We start from the raw sequence: 15,999 nt of genomic DNA, 5'->3' as shown, positions 1-15,999 counted from the left end.
ACGGTTACGGACTTCTTCACACAGCAGGACACGGGGATTTTCAACCTGGTGCATCGGTTGGATGAGTCACTCAATGCTCACGACGATATTGCTTGATTGACATCCTGATTCAGGACTGTACGGCCGTCGAACGGAAACTTTTTGATCTCCTCCTTATAATACATTTAGAACAATTAATTATTTTACATCATTACTGTTGTCGTCTGACGAGAAGATGCGGGGTAAGAGTGCAAGGGGTAAGCATGGCTACAGTGCATGCGGCTGTCTCAAGGTCTGACAATTAACATCAGCCCAGACCATGGTGACTCTTGGGAATTGAGGTGCTGTCGTGAAGTTTTCAAAGTGGTAGTGCAATTGCTCCTTAGTTACCTACAAGCTGCCGCGAATTCTCATCAGACGCAGACAGTAGCAATCATATGTTCTTTTCAGAGAGAGAAAATCCGCAAGGGATAGCGGCCCTAGAAGAAGGGATACTGCACAGTAACAGCATCAAATTAGTAGTAATGTACTTAATGCCATTCCAATTTTCACACTGTGTATGGGATAAAATGAGCTTAGGCCTATATATTTTTTTATTATTTTGAAATTCCCCTGTTGTATAGCTATCCCCGACGTGGAACATTCCATCTTTCTTTGCATGTGCCATATAAATGGTGATTTACCATTGACAATGAATTACATCTAAACAGATATCTTTTAAAAACGAAACAGGAGTACCAATGACTACAGCAATTCTAACATCATTTTGCAACTAATTTTTTTTTACCACAATGCTAAGAAGATAAATTATTTCGAAAATGTATTTTATTTCTTGCCACTATTTTAAGATTTCCTTGATCCAACTAATGCATAGTGGGGTAGGTATTTGCACGCAAGTGTTGGTCAGTATATAAATTATGTTCTTACAAAGTGTAAAATGTTTCCAAAACTTTTAAGGACATTTTTTCTCAAAATTTAAACACTTACAGAAAAGGGATAAGGGTTTTATAGAATTATGGTCATGGTCAATAACTCTTACTTTAGTCATTACCAATTATTATTTTTGCTGCCTCTATAACTGCAGATTTATTTTCTTTATAATAGCAGTCAATATTGTTTAAAATCTACTTATATATGTAACATTGCCACACGGTACTTTTTTTTTTAAATAAACTCCTTTGAGACAAACAACTCTGTATGTTTTATAACAATACAGGTCAGTTCTTAGTCAGTGGAACATGACTCCTCAATAGTCAGCTGTAAAAGTATTTAATAAGATCAATATACAGAGTGTCCAAGAAATCCACATACCCCTATGTCAGAACATTATATTGTGTACTGGAGTACTTACATACAAAACCTATATATCCAGGGACCTGTATGTGCACCATGTAGACTTACACAGAGTTCTGTCCATCTCCAAGTCCTCATTGACATCTTGTGGAGCATCTCAGGAGTTATGTTTTGAAAGGCTTCCTCCACACTTGGGCGCAATTCTTCATTATTCATATGTCAACGTGAGCCACATGGAACTTGATTACTCCCCATAATGAATTGTCTTGCATGGTAAAATCCAGGCTTCATGGTGGCCATTTCAATGGGGCTGGAGGTATTGGTGATCCTCGCCCAATCCAGGTCTCGAAATTGTTCATCAGGTAACTCCCGTACCTGAATAACAAATTGTGCAGGAGCCCCGTCCTGCTGTTATCACACATGATCCATGATTCCCTTGTCTTGGAGCTGCGGTATTAACCAAATTTGTAACAAGGGCAAATAAGAATTTCCACTCACGTGGTTTTCAAAATAATATGGTCCAAACAGGTGACGTAATGACATCCCGGCCCATACCTTAACATGACGAGGGTTCCTTTCCAACTCTCTTTACATAATGGGCATTTTGCTTAAACCAGAAAACCACATTCCTCTGTGAACTGCGATATATCGCACGTTCATAAAAAAATAACACTTGAATGAGACACGGCATTTGGAAATTGTGTCAACAAAGCACGGCAGGCTGCAATTCGCTGTTTCATGTCATTGTCACATAATTCATTCACATGCATCGTTCTAAATCCTTTCATTTTCAAATCTCTTTTAATGTGGTCATGCATTGTGAACGCAATACTCGAAGTTCAGCTGCTCTTTTGCGAATGGATTTAGTTGAAGACTGCTCGATTGAGCGATAGCGGCACACATTTCTTCCTGTGTTTTTTTACATCCACTATGAGGCCAGTCTTTGACACTGCCTGCAGCAAAACCACGTTCTCCCAATCAAGCACAGTAACTTCATGAGGCGGGGTATTGCCAATGCGATCTCTAAATGCACTCATTATCTCTGTCATTGTTTGCCTTGTCTGTAGTCGTTCATGGCCCTCACGCCACTAATCGCTCCTCAACAGTGTGAGTGTGTCTGCTCACATCAGCCATGGCTTCACAGCTGAAATAAGACTGACAACAACACTTTTTGAGAGCGTCACAGCAGCGACTATTTAATTCCCCAATTATACAAACTCAATACTCCATGTCATAATATAAATAATAATAATATAAAACTAGGTGTACGGGGACTTCTCGGACGTCCTGTATAAACCCTTGGAGCATTGCTCACTTAAACTGAAGAGGAAATATTACCTCATCTGAAGAGTCCTTTCATCTGCAGATAACTCTTCCCTATTCTCTGAGCCATGGAAGGTGGTTGCAGTAGGAAGTAGCATGTCCAAAGTTTCTTTCAAGAATGGTTTTGATTTGTTTCTTGGTGTGTGTCTCATGCTTGTCACGAAAGGGTCAGAGATTAGGAGCAGCCTGTTAATCAGATCTCTAGTCCAAGGTTTCTTTAAAGAATGAATTAGTTCTATGTCCAACGTACATCCGACATCTTTTACTGTGTCAAGAACAAATTCAATCAGCATATCCGGAATCCCATGTATTTCGATGGTATGGTATACTGTTTAGCTTCCCCAGCATGTTTGCTCAAGAATTTTAACTTATCCTTCAGATGTTGGTTTTCCTGGGTAGGCTTTTCTATATCTTGAAAACATTGTTCCATTTATTTTTGTTCTTTGGAGGTCAGACGTTCCGTGCCATTTAATTTCTCTTGACATGTTTCAAAGGAATTACTTAAATCAGTCTTTTGAGTTTCCTCGTCTTCATTCATTTGCCTCATTTTTTCATGCTGTCTGATGAGGGGTCGTTGATGGCAGTTAATGAGGTTGATTTTGGTGCACTGTATCTTGGTTCATGTCTTGTACACTTATTGCGAGTCCACTCCATGCATCTGTTTAAACTGTATACACCCTTTTTTTGGTACCACTTTTCTACACACCACCCTCCGTACCTTGCTAGCCCTGCCCAGGTCGACCGCACATTCCTTGCAAACCCTTACTGTGCTGAGTAATTAACGCTCTCTATTACTTAATCGGGTTTATTGGTGACACCAGTTAATACACACTGTGCAGGTACTCCTTATTATCGGTTTTTTCATTCAGCCACCATGTTCGTGTCGATTCTTTGACCAAAAGTAATTAAGCAGAGATAAACGACTTGTGTCAATGACTTACTGCTCAGAAAGTAAGAATTGTAACCAGAAGGGAGCAGTTGACAGAGAAGTACCCACAGGCAGTGAAATCAACCTTCACGTTCTGTAAGAGAGATAAAAACTCTTTCAGTTTCTCCTTTTTAGGACACAGTACTAACAACTGTTGCACTATTACCGCTGTTCGAGATGACTCAGTCACTGTACGATGACAAGATCCTACAAGAATTAGCAGCTGGAAGAGGGGAAACAGTAACGTTGACAAAAATATTATATCGTAAGTCACTGCGTTGTTAATTCCCACTGTGTTAAATATTGTCAAGTCCGTTTGAGAGCATATATTTATTACAATCTGAGTCAGATTCATCACCAAGGGAACGCCATACGTTTCGTTGATAAAATCCACAGAGTAAAACAAGTTCAAGTCTTGACAAGCACATCTAAATCTTTAAAATCAATTAAATTATTGCATCTCTGTCGAACTGTAGTAAAAATCCAGCTTCCGCTTTTCATTTCTGTATCCGGCATTGCCATGTTCTAAGTGAGCATTATAATACAACAGAGACTTTTGAGTTAGACCAAGGTTAAAATATGGCATATTGTTGATATTAAAGTTTTCCAGAATACGCTCATTTAAGAAAGTGAACTTCATTTTTACGAGGACAAAGCTTATGTACTGTATTGTTGTAATATGTAATATATAGATTGTATTATATATAAATAGAGTAAGGAAGTACTTATACATACAAATTATAAAGAGTGCTTCCAGACTGAGAAGAATGAAAAGGACCCCGATGTACATGACAGAGAATAATTGTAACTTCTTGTAGAACGTATGCGTTTGACTGTTCAAAGCATACTCGATGTCTTCAATCCCTGTAAATTCCCAGTGATTCAAGCAGAACTAAAAATGGTTACTACAACTGCCAGATAAGAGCTGGCTAGAGCACAACAGTATGGAATAGCGATGGCCGTTAAGAACTTGAATGAGAAGTCGGTAAACATGATGAGACAACTATAAACACAGAAGAGGATTATCTGTACTAAGACACTGTACCATAAACTAGCTTTAGATTGGTGAACCTTCACCATGAGAGTCCCACGAATTTTGTCAAGGGTGCATTCAAAGGGAGCGATTCCAAGAATCTTGGGAACAATGAAGTTTGGTTTCATATTTGTGCAGATGTCCATTTTTATTTTTATTTTTTTTCACGGCAGATAAACACCTAAATAGTTAGTCTGCAGGGCTGAAATACAGTACTTGTCACATTGCCTTTTCTATTATGAGTAGAAATATGAGTAAATTGAAATGTTTATCTCAAAGAGATCACAACACAGTCTTTTCTTTCAGGGTATTTTCAGTATGGGCCACTTAATGAGCCTTTCTTTATAATTTATTCCTTACTTTGATAATTTAAAAGATCTCTGCTGAATCAGACTAATTTGTCAAGTTTTATACACAAGTGATGGGACACTTCTAACAAAGCACCGAAGTTTGGTGTGTAATTATTATATTTCTCTAAGATGATGATCGATTGTTAGTTCACAAAATTGAAGATAATTTATGACCTTTCCTTTTGGCAAATCAACATCTTTCATTTTCTTCCAGAAAGGTAAGATCACATAAAGAACTGAGAACTCAAATTTAACATTCAATTTTCTGGTTCATTTGTATGGGTCATAAGCAAATTACACATCACAAGTTTTATTTTTAGCTCCACTACTTCCATTATTTGTAAAGCTACAGTATTAATAATAATGCTGTTGTTTTTACGTCCCACTAACTACTTTGACGGTTTTCTGAGAAAGCTATAGTTTTTAAAACACAACAATCGTTTATATTTCGCACCTAAGAGGCTCCTGTCCATGGAATCAGGAACCTGAATACACTCTTGTAAGTGAAATGTTAAAGGCCTTCACAAAATCCAATAGGCCCTAACACTTACTACATATTGCTCTGGGGACTTAATGCGTTAATGCTGACAAATTTGTGTGTCTGTGGGCACTTGCTATAAAAATCCAATCATCCTAATTGCTCACGAAAGATAAGGATTGATTCTGTGTGGGGAAGGTTCAAAGTCACACTGATGAAACGCATTCAATCTAATAGCGCCATTTGTCTCCCCTTTTTCACATAATTTTCTGATATCAGTTGTCATCATAAGCGTTGATAAGTTAAGAATCGTACGGATGAAGACAAGATAAGGAATCTCTTAAAACTTCCTTTAGGCAGTGTTCCTGATTGCAGCATTTTTAGTGAAGACAATATTCCGATGCTGATACGATACTGAGGGGAGAGGAAAATGCCATAAACAATGATAACACACCAGGCGCTCACACTACAACGCTAAGGAACCTGGATGTTTGATTATGTCACTGGAAAATCCCACTTGTCTCTTGGAGAGATTTCGCTTAACTCTCCTTCGTTCCATTAAGCGGTCCATGTCCATTCTTCATACAAATTTGTCTATGATCCCATAGTGTATCTCGTTTGGTGCTTTAAAGAATTGGAGGTACCGGGTAAGTTTACAGCATTACTGTGTCCAACGCACGCACAACTTCCTTTACCTTGTAAAGAATTGATTCGGTGTATCAGAATCCCATGTACAGGGCCTCTCATATAAACCTAGACTGTTCTGCGGCGTTTCTACTCTCCGAGACCTAAGCAGCTGTACGGCAGGCGCGCTCATAGTGTTCGACCGTGCAAGGAGCGTCACATGTTTGGCCTAGCATCAGTAGTAGTGGTGGGGACGGAGCGGTTCGGAGTTAGTACTATGACGTCATTATTCGGTTAAACCGAGTAAAACTTTATAGCGGTAAATTTAAACTTTATGTTGGCCTTCTAAGCTACAGTTTACATTTATTAAGAAAATTATCAATTACTGTCAGTGGTACTATGCTCCGTACGTTCTATTGTTGGTTATTTGCACAGTTTTTATAATGTAATATAAATTTAACACGTAACATAGCAAACAGTGTAATTACAAATCTGTGCTGAATATGAGGCATATCAAGTAGACATAAATAAACATACAAATGAACAAATGAAATAAATATGAATGCATATGGATAAACGTACCGTATTCCATAATGTGATAATTTACGAAACAAACTAGTTCTTTGAACTCGTATAATGTCAAACATTTCATTGATAACGATGTTGTAAGGAGTTAAATGATATCAGTAATGGAAATAAGTAAAATATACAGATGAACTCAATTAAAATCAGACACAACATGTTGTACACAGACAGTATGGGAAGTACCATTATTATTGTGTATTGCATGGAACAGGTGTTACATAGGAGGAATTTTTATTCAGAAATATCAGAGTTTCAGCTCGTTTTGCAGAAAGTGATGACCTACGGTCTGAAAGAATTTGTCCAGCACATGAAAACACCTCCTATGCGGGCACAGATGTAGCAGATAAGCTAAGGTAAGCAAGGGCAAGTTCACTTAAGAGTCGATGAATATTGAATTTTCACAACCGCATTGTAATCGAAATAGACTTTCAACCTATTAGCAAATACAGTAGAGACAATACGCGACACTCTGCGTGATATCGAGGGACATTGATTAGAGCTCTGTCTAGAGGAGTGACCTGAGAGTTACTGATTCTGTCATAGAGCACGTGTATTTGTTTGTGAAGTTTTTGGGGTTATTTATGCATTTGCATTAAGTTGACATAAGTAAATAGTAGCGTGTGTCATTCCTTTATATCTCCTGTCAATATGAGTGGAAAGATATGTGCTGTGTTTGGCTGCAATAACTATGAAGTGCAGAAGGATTCGCGGTTTTTCTTCCGTTTCCCTCGTGGCAAGAAAATGTAAGTAAATACTGTGTTTGCATATATATTCTCCCAGTTACAAAGATATTTTTATAGAAGGCCTACTTCCTAAACTTCTGACCTGCCGACCCATATTTTAACTGGCTTATTAAGCTTATTTTATTGTATTAGTGCAGCAGTTAACTTTCAATACTGATGTGTTGTTGTAGGTGTGATCTGTGGGTTTTGATTTAATTCAGAAAAATGCATATGTGTGTGGCTGATTGTGTTCCAAGTTACCCCATTTGGAATGCCGTAATGCGTTGTCAAGCACTGAAGAAAATATAGGTGATATAAAAAATATGATGATGATGCAAATTTGCTTTACCCTAATGTAATGGCAGTATTGCTTATAGGGAAAGTTTGAATGTTTTTGAGGCTAAATTTATAGATTTTCTTTCTGTTAGTAGGCTTCAAGTTAAAAGGAAAATTGCCCAGCTCTTAAATGTAAATTCATTGAATGTGTGTAAGGAATGTGCCGATATTTTTATTGACAAGTGTCCTAATGTGATGTACCATGCTTTTAAATCAGAAAAAAAAAGACAAATCTAGCCGTTAAAGTTTAGGCAGGTATGCTAAAAGCTAAAAACGTAATGCATAAATGAAAGATCAATCCCTTTCACAGCAGTCCATTTCATATCTTGATTATATGTCTAATTTCAGTCTTTAAATAATAACTATTTTAATAATTCTTCATTCATGTATCCAGAATTGCTTTAGCAACTTTGAAGTTGATATTTTAGCAACACTTTCTTTTTTCTAGACGTAATTTATTTATCGATTTTCGTATATACATTTCCATTGATATTTGAATTTAGCGTGAATTTCCAGGTCACGCCACTTGCGAATTGTCTCCCATTTTAACAAGGCTAAATCCGGAAGTGTCACATATTGTCTCTACTGTATTTGCTATTAGTTTTACGTACATTTACTACGTGTAGAAGAGATGTTAAGCACAACAAAAATGGCCGACCGGACACCAGTGGGATCCGAACCCATAACCTCCCGATTTCACGTTGGTAGCTCTACCAATTGAGCTATCTAGCTCATGTTTGTTCCATTGGAAAGTTGCAGAGAGTGTTGGAGGGAGCTTGTCCATTTTTCAATTTATATCACATAATAGCTGCCTGGTAGAGCTGTATGATTGGTGTAAAGGTGGATAAGTTGAAGAGTATTTTGAGTGCTCTTTTCTGCAAGAGACTGGCCTTTTCAAATTGTTCTTTATTACAATGGTTCTCAACCTGGGGTGTGCGTCCCCCTGGGGAGGCGTTTGAGAATTTCAGGGGAGGTGTGCTGAACAATGAAAAACTCACACGAATTTGCTAAACAGTAAAAAGTTATGACAAAGAAAAGAACTTACTACAAAAATTTATCTTCATCACCATTAAATCGTACACGTAGAAAAAGGTTTTTACTTAATGAGCTTCTTGATGACACATCATCTTCCATTAAAGTTGAAAAGTGAATTGAAGAGCTTGATTTTAGAACATTTGTCATCCTTGAAAACCGAAGTTGGACACTACTTTCCAATAGCTGGCAATTTCAGTTGACACAAAATCCGTTCAAAATAGAACTAGTTTTGATTCCTGATTTCCTTCAGAAGCAGCCGGTCAACCTAAAATGTGATACTGAAGCAAAAGCTGAGTTTCTACATTTGACTGTTGAAGAATTTTGGTTGAAATGTTTTTCAATGTACCTACAAGTTGTTATGGAAGCTGCAAGGTTGTTGGTGTAGTTTCCCTCAAAATATCTACGTGAATCTGGGTTTTCTATGCTGGCTTACATCAAATCAAAATAATGAGGAGGGCTAGATGTTGAAAGTGATCCGAGGTGCTCACTATCACATTTGGAAACAAACATTAAAAAAACTTGTGAAAGAAAAACAGTGCCAGCCCTCCCATTAATCATTAATTCTGTTCTTACAAAATCAGATCAAATGATGTAGTTTGAAATGTTAATTGCAGTGAGTGTAGAATCCTCTGTAATATATTTACTGTAATGTGTTTTATTCTCTACTTATATTATTATTTGTGTTATTCATGACTTTCTTTCTCAAGTGATGGCATTATAATTATTACTTTGAAACATGTAATATAATATATTAACCACTCATAATTAAAACAAAATCATTATAAAATATTTTTTGAGGTATTAATCCAACAGAAAAGTAGAACTTGAGCAAATCATTCATTAGGGAGCATGAAATTATTTACGGATACAAAGGAGGTGCAGGCCTACAAATGTTGAGAACCACTGCTTTATTGCAACATGCCCAGATATGGATCATGTAATTCATGATCATTTAAGGGTGATTCCGATAAAGCTAATAAGTTTTTGATGTCAACGAAATTCCTTAAGGATATTTAATAATGAATCACGATGCGTACTATCATACGCCTTTTTAAAATCAACAAAAATTATGTCTAAACTCTTGTTCCTAACTCTTTGATGTTTCCTGTGTTAGTTACGAGCCTTCGTTACAGTTATGACCTCTTTATCAAGAACCAGCTGATAATCTGCACTTCCCTTCCTCATTATCTGCTGCATGTCTGACAGCTCCTGTCACTTGCCAAGATGTATTCAGCCAGCTCAGTAGTGTTTGTCTGTCTGCTCCTGGTGAGCTTATGTGGAGCTATCCTCCGCACTGGGCTTAGTCGCCAGAAGAGAATTGTGGGGGGAAAAGAGGCTGCTATTCCTCCCGAAGATGACCCTGTGGTATTTGTGTACAACAATGATCAAGATGCTCGTGTTTATGGCAAGAGGGAGAAGAACTATTATGCATTCCTGGGAATAAGATTTGCTGAACCTCCTGTTGGGAGACTAAGATTTCAGGTGATTATTGCAATTTATTTATATTTACTTATATTAAATTTTTCCTTAATGAAAAATGCCAGGTTTTTTTTACAAGGAATATCACTAGAAAAATATAGGGTGGGATAAATGTCACTTTCCCCAAATATTGATGATGCTTGTTGTTTTAAGGGGCCTAACATCGAAGGGCATTAACCCCCCCAAGAATAAGTTCCAAGTTTTCATACTTGTTTAACTCATCATCATCATCATATGCAGTTTCCAGCTGTTGGCCAGGTCTGCTTGGAACATCCTCTCCATCTCCTTTTGTCTTCCCACCACTTCTCCCTCGTCACTGCTGCCCAGTCCTCTCCTCTTCTGTACACTCTCTTCCACTCCTTTTATCCACCTGTTTCTTGGTCTTCCTCTATTCCTGTTATCTCCATCTCGTGCATCCTTCTCGGTATCCTTTCCTCTGTCATTCTCTTCATGTGTCCATACCATCTAAGTCTAGATGCCTCTACCCTGTTCTGAAGTGACTCTTCTTTTACTTGTATATCTCTAACCTTCTCATTTCTCTTCTTATCCATTCTTGTCACTCCTATCCCATTTCTCAAAAATTTAATTTCACTTGAATGTATTCTAATCACAGCTCTCTGTATAATTACTCTTTTAACTACTACTAAATGCTCTTATTCCTCCCATGAAAGGAGAAGCGGCCATGGCCTATACGAGAAACTCTCCTGGCATTTGCCTTCATGCAGGAGAATGGAAAACCACGGGAAAACCATTCTCAGGACAGCCGACAGTGGGGGCCAGCCCTCTCCATCTCCTGAATACAGAAGCATAGAACCACAGCAGAGCTGTGTTCACCCCTCCTCTGCTCTGTAGGCCGGTCGGACTGCATAGCTCTTGGACCACGGACCAGCCATGTTCACTTGTGGGCCGAGACCCACTCTGCATCCGCAGACATGTCGTTTAAGAAAATCAATAGAGATCATTCATTCTGTTTCGCCATCTGTAAATTGATGCCTAAACAATGTGAAATGTGTACAACCTTTGTTCGGAGGGATCTGAAGACTGTAACTGTAATGAGTAGGCGTACAGTTGAACCTCGATATCTCATATCACTTCAGGAGCTAAATTTTATTTCAAAGTATCGAAATTTTGAAATACAGAGAGTTCCTGTTTTTGAGCAGATATAGCACATAATTAAATCATACATATCTATGGGTTGTTCGTGTATGCAGTGTTATTTAACCATCATCACTATCATCATCATAGAACCATTCCAATGTGCCAGGTAGGATGGTGTTGAATGAGTTTTTGCCATTGTTGCCTGTCCAGAAATGCCTTCTCTCTCACCACAGACACTCACCCTTCTTTTCTCTCCACATCCTCTCTCAGTTGGTGTAGCCATCTCTTCCTAGGTCTTCCCACTGGCCTTCTTCCTAGGCATGCTCATGGTGTTCTTGTGCCAGGCATTCACTTCACATGTCCATACCGTGTTAGTCTCGAACTCCTTAGCTTCTCTTCTGTCGAGTTCACTTCCAGTTCCATTCTGATGTCATCATTCCTTACATGGTTCTTGTGTGTTTTTCGGAGAATAGTTCGTAGAAACTCCATTTCACATGCTTGCAGTTTACTAACTTCTCTTTCAATTTATATGTTTCTAGACTGTATATGAGGATGGGCACAAAGTATGACTTATACAGAGTCATCTTCCAATAGTGATGCAAAAGTACAAACATGAAAATAAAGTACACTAAGCTAAATGATTTTTTTCACAAAAAGTACATGTACAAATCTATCTACTGACGTGAACGAAGCATACAACCAGCTCTGTGCTTTGATTAGTGAGGGACTTAGAGTAATTAGTTCAAATATTGGGCAAAAACCACAAAAAGGTACACATAAGCCATGAGTAACACAAAAATTCCTAGAAGTGGTAAAAAGAAAAAATATCCTATATGCAAAAACTAAAGCTATTAACCCTTCAACTGAAACAATCAAAGAGTACATGAGATGTTGCAAGGACGTAATTAAAATTAAAAGATTGCTAAAGAGTCGTCTGTGAGACAGTGAGCCGAGCGGATGTGCTGAGTGGAGCGCGGAGCAATGGGTATCACGTTGACACAATATAGGATAGCGATCGGCAGATGGAACTGTAAAAAGGGATGTAGTATGGAAACAAGGATGGAGTTAAAGGGTGAAAAAAGGAGGATGGTGGCTATGTTACTGGTGGCGGCGGTGGTGATGGTGTTGCTGATAATAGGAGGAGTAGAGATTAATCCCGGCCCAGGTCCAGTAGGTTCCATTGGATGGGAAGAATACGAGGCGATTAGAGAGATAATAAGAGAGGCTTGTCAGACGGAGCAAATAAAAGAAATGTTCCAAGAGTTATCCAAGGAATTTATGGTCCTAAAATTGAGTGTTAAGGAAGATGTAAAGAAGATATTGAAAGAGGAAGGGTGTAATAAAGATGAATTAGACCTATTGAAGCAGCAGGTAAGAAGTCTGGAGTGGGACCTAAGAGAAACGAAGAGAGTAGTCGAGAAGAGAATACAAGAAAGCGTAAGAAAAATATCTTCATATATGGTGTCCAAGAAGAGGAGAGAGAGTCTAAAGTTGAACTAGTGTACAAAGTGGTAGAAGTGATCCAGAACAGGATGAAGATCAACTTCACTGAAGTTGATATTGACGATGTGCAGCGTGTGGGGAGAGTGAAAGGAAAGAGACCAATTAGAGTGAAATTATTATCGACACTGATGGCGGACACTGTAATAAGAAATTCGAGTAATCTAAAAGGAGAGAAGGTGTGGATAAAACGGGAGATGGACAGGGAAGCGAGAGAGAAGAACAAAATTCTGAATAGACATTTAAGAGAGGCAAGAAAACAAGGTCTTAAGGCATATATTAGAGGGCAGCAGCTGGTGGTTGGAAACGGAAGGTGGAATCGAGTGTGGGGGTTGGGAAGGCTGAAAAAACTCGATGAAGAACACCAACAGCAGCAGAACGTGTCCTTGGCAACAGTGCAAGTAGAAAAGAAAGGCAGTGACGTAGAAAGGAGTGATATTACGGAAGTGAGCGAAGTCCACATCACATCAGGTGCAGGAAGTAGGGATATACTGAACAGCAGTGCCAGCAACCAGGTGGGCGGAAATGCAGAGACCTTGAAGAGTCAGCACAACACAGAGAAGAAGGAAGCAATTGTGAATGAAGGTAACAGTAGACAGGGTAAGGTTGCATCCTCTCCGAGTAAAAAGAACACAGAAAATAAAATGGAAAAAAGACAGACGCTAAATAAGGAAAGATCATTAAGTTTGAAAGATTTATGGGGAAAGAAAAAAGGCGCAGGTATGGAGAAGGGGAAGGAAGACGGGAGAAAAGAGGATGAGGAGGGATCTGGAGAGGACGCACAGGGAAGAGTGACAAGGAGTAGAGATGGAAGTGGAGAAGCACAGATGCAGAGAGTGGGAGGGAATAAATAACTAGATGTGGCGATTGGGTTGTGGAATATTGAGGGGTTGATGGGGAAGATAGGGAATACAGAATTGGAGAAAATAGTAAAGGAGTATGAGATTATTGCCCTAGTAGAGACGTGGTTAGGGAAAGGGATAGAAATTGAATGGAATGGGTATAGAGTAGTCAACGTGATAAAGAAAAAAAGGGGGAAAATGGGAAGAAACCCAGGCGGGATAACAGTTTTAATAAAAAATGAGATAGAAGAGAGAGTAGAGAGAATACAGAATGAGGTAGAAGGGGTGGTGTGGCTGAGAATTAAAATGGGAAATGATGCGAAGGAGGCAATTTGCCTGGCTCTATTGTACAACCATCCTAAAGACTCAACTTATGCGAATAAAAATTTTTGAAGAAATAAACAAAATTAAAGGATTGTATGTAGAAGATGGAATGATATTGTTAGGGGATTGGAATGCAAGAGTGAGTAATAGGGTACCTGATTATGGGAGAGAGGATAATGAAGTGAGAGAGTACAGAAGAAATAGTAAAGACAAAGATATAAATAGATATGGTGTAAGGCTATTAGAGTTATGTGCTATAGAAAAATTATATATTTTAAATGGATGGATGAAGGGAGATAGTAATGGGGAACTGACATTCATCACATCAAAGGGTGGGAGTGTAGTAGATATAGGAGCAAGCACGGAAACAGCTCTAAAGAAAATAATAAGTTTTGAGGTGACAGAATGTGTGATAACAGAACATATGCCCATCAAGATAAAATTAAGAGGGGAGTATGATGGAGTGAAGAGAAGGGTAGGAAAAAGAGACAGATATAAGGAGGGTTGGAAGTACATTTGGAATGATACTATGATTGAGAGTTTGAGAACAGAGTTAAAAGTGAGTGAAGAAAGTATAAGGGTTGAAAGTGAAAGGATGTTGGAAGTAGGGGATGTGGATGAAGTTTTAAAACTAATAGAACGCCCAGTATGGAAGGTGGGTAAGAAAGTGAGGATAAGAGAAGAGAAAGACAGGAACATAGGCACGGGGTGGTTTGATGAAGAGTGTAAGAGGAAACGAGAGGTTGTAATGTCAGCTCTAGCGGATTTTAAGAAAGGAGGGGAACAAGGGAAAAGAGAGGAATATTGTAAATTAAGAAGAGATTACAAGAAGTTACTAAATGAGAAAAAAAAATGTTGGAAAGAGGCGGAAGCTGAGAGAGTGAACAGATATTGTAAAGAGAAAAGATTTGATAGGGTTTGGGAAACAATAAATAAGATAAAGAGAACTAGATCGACAGGGGGAGGAACAATGATAGCAGAAAATGAGTGGATAGGATATTTTGCAGAGCTTTTGGGTGGGAGGGGAGAAGGACGGGGGGGGGGGGGGGTATGGAAAAGACGTATATTGTAAAAGAAGTACAAATAGGAGTACAGTTACTAGATGAGGAGATAACAAGTCAGGAAATAGCCAGGGTGTTAAGTAAAATAAAAACCAAAACAGCGGGTGGGGCAAATGGTATTACCAACAGGATATGGAAGGAAGTAGGAGCAAATTAAGTAATGCTGAAAGTGATGGTGAAATTTTTTAACAAGATATGGGAAACTAATGAATTCCCTAGCGAGTGGAGAAAAGGAGTACTTTGTCCTATATACAAGAATAAAGGAAGTCGAAGTGATCCAAACAACTATAGAGGAATAACACTCCTGGACTCACTGTCGAAGGTATATACAGGAATTCTAGCTAATAGGATTATAAATTGGGCAGAGAATTATGGAAGGATTTCGGACTATCAAAATGGGTTTCGAAAAGAGAAAAATACTGTGGATAATGTATGGATTCTGGATACTTTAATTACGAAGTATGTGAAAATAGCAGGGAAGAGATTATATATAGCAGCAATAGATTTAGAGAAAGCCTTCGATGCAGTGAATAGGGAGGCGTTATTTACTAGATTAAGAGAGGTTGGGTTATCGAAGAAAATGAGACTGGCAATAGATGGAATATATGAGAAAGTATTGGTGATGATTAAACTACAAGGGGGTGGGTTGAGTAAGTGTATGGAATCGAAGAGGGGTGTGAGGCAGGGTTGTAAGCTGTCACCGATATTATTTCTATTGTTTATAAATAATATAATAGATAGACATGGAGGTGAGAGATGGCAATGCCCTTGGATTGGGAAGAGGGAGATACCGGGGCTGCTATTTGCAGACGATTTATTGATCTTGGCATTAACAGCAAAGGGATTGCAAGAAGGGCTAAATGAGGTAATGGAATATACTAGAAGATGGGTACTCAAAATAAATGTACGGAAGACGCAGATAATGATATGTAGGAAGAGGAAAGCCAAAAAAGAAAAGAAATTCTGGACAGTCGAGCAGCAAGAAATCAGACCAGAAAAAAGAATGGAG

The 15,999-nt window shown here is 38.5% G+C and overlaps 1 protein-coding gene across 1 annotated transcript in view; it reads left to right on the top strand.

The window, feature by feature from the left end:
• Positions 1–9,910: 9,910 nt before the first annotated feature.
• LOC136885333 (pyrethroid hydrolase Ces2a) overlaps positions 9,911–15,999 on the top strand; it is a 349,005-nt gene continuing 342,916 nt past the window's right edge. Inside the window, exon 1 of the mRNA XM_067157845.2 lies at positions 9,911–10,168. Within this exon, the coding sequence (XP_067013946.2) occupies positions 9,911–10,168 (258 nt within the window). The remainder of the gene's footprint in view (positions 10,169–15,999) is intronic.

The sequence above is a fragment of the Anabrus simplex genome, chromosome 14 (assembly GCF_040414725.1).
Source record: "Anabrus simplex isolate iqAnaSimp1 chromosome 14, ASM4041472v1, whole genome shotgun sequence".
Classification (NCBI taxonomy): domain Eukaryota; kingdom Metazoa; phylum Arthropoda; class Insecta; order Orthoptera; family Tettigoniidae; genus Anabrus; species Anabrus simplex.
This window is presented reverse-complemented; position numbering and strand designations above follow the sequence as displayed.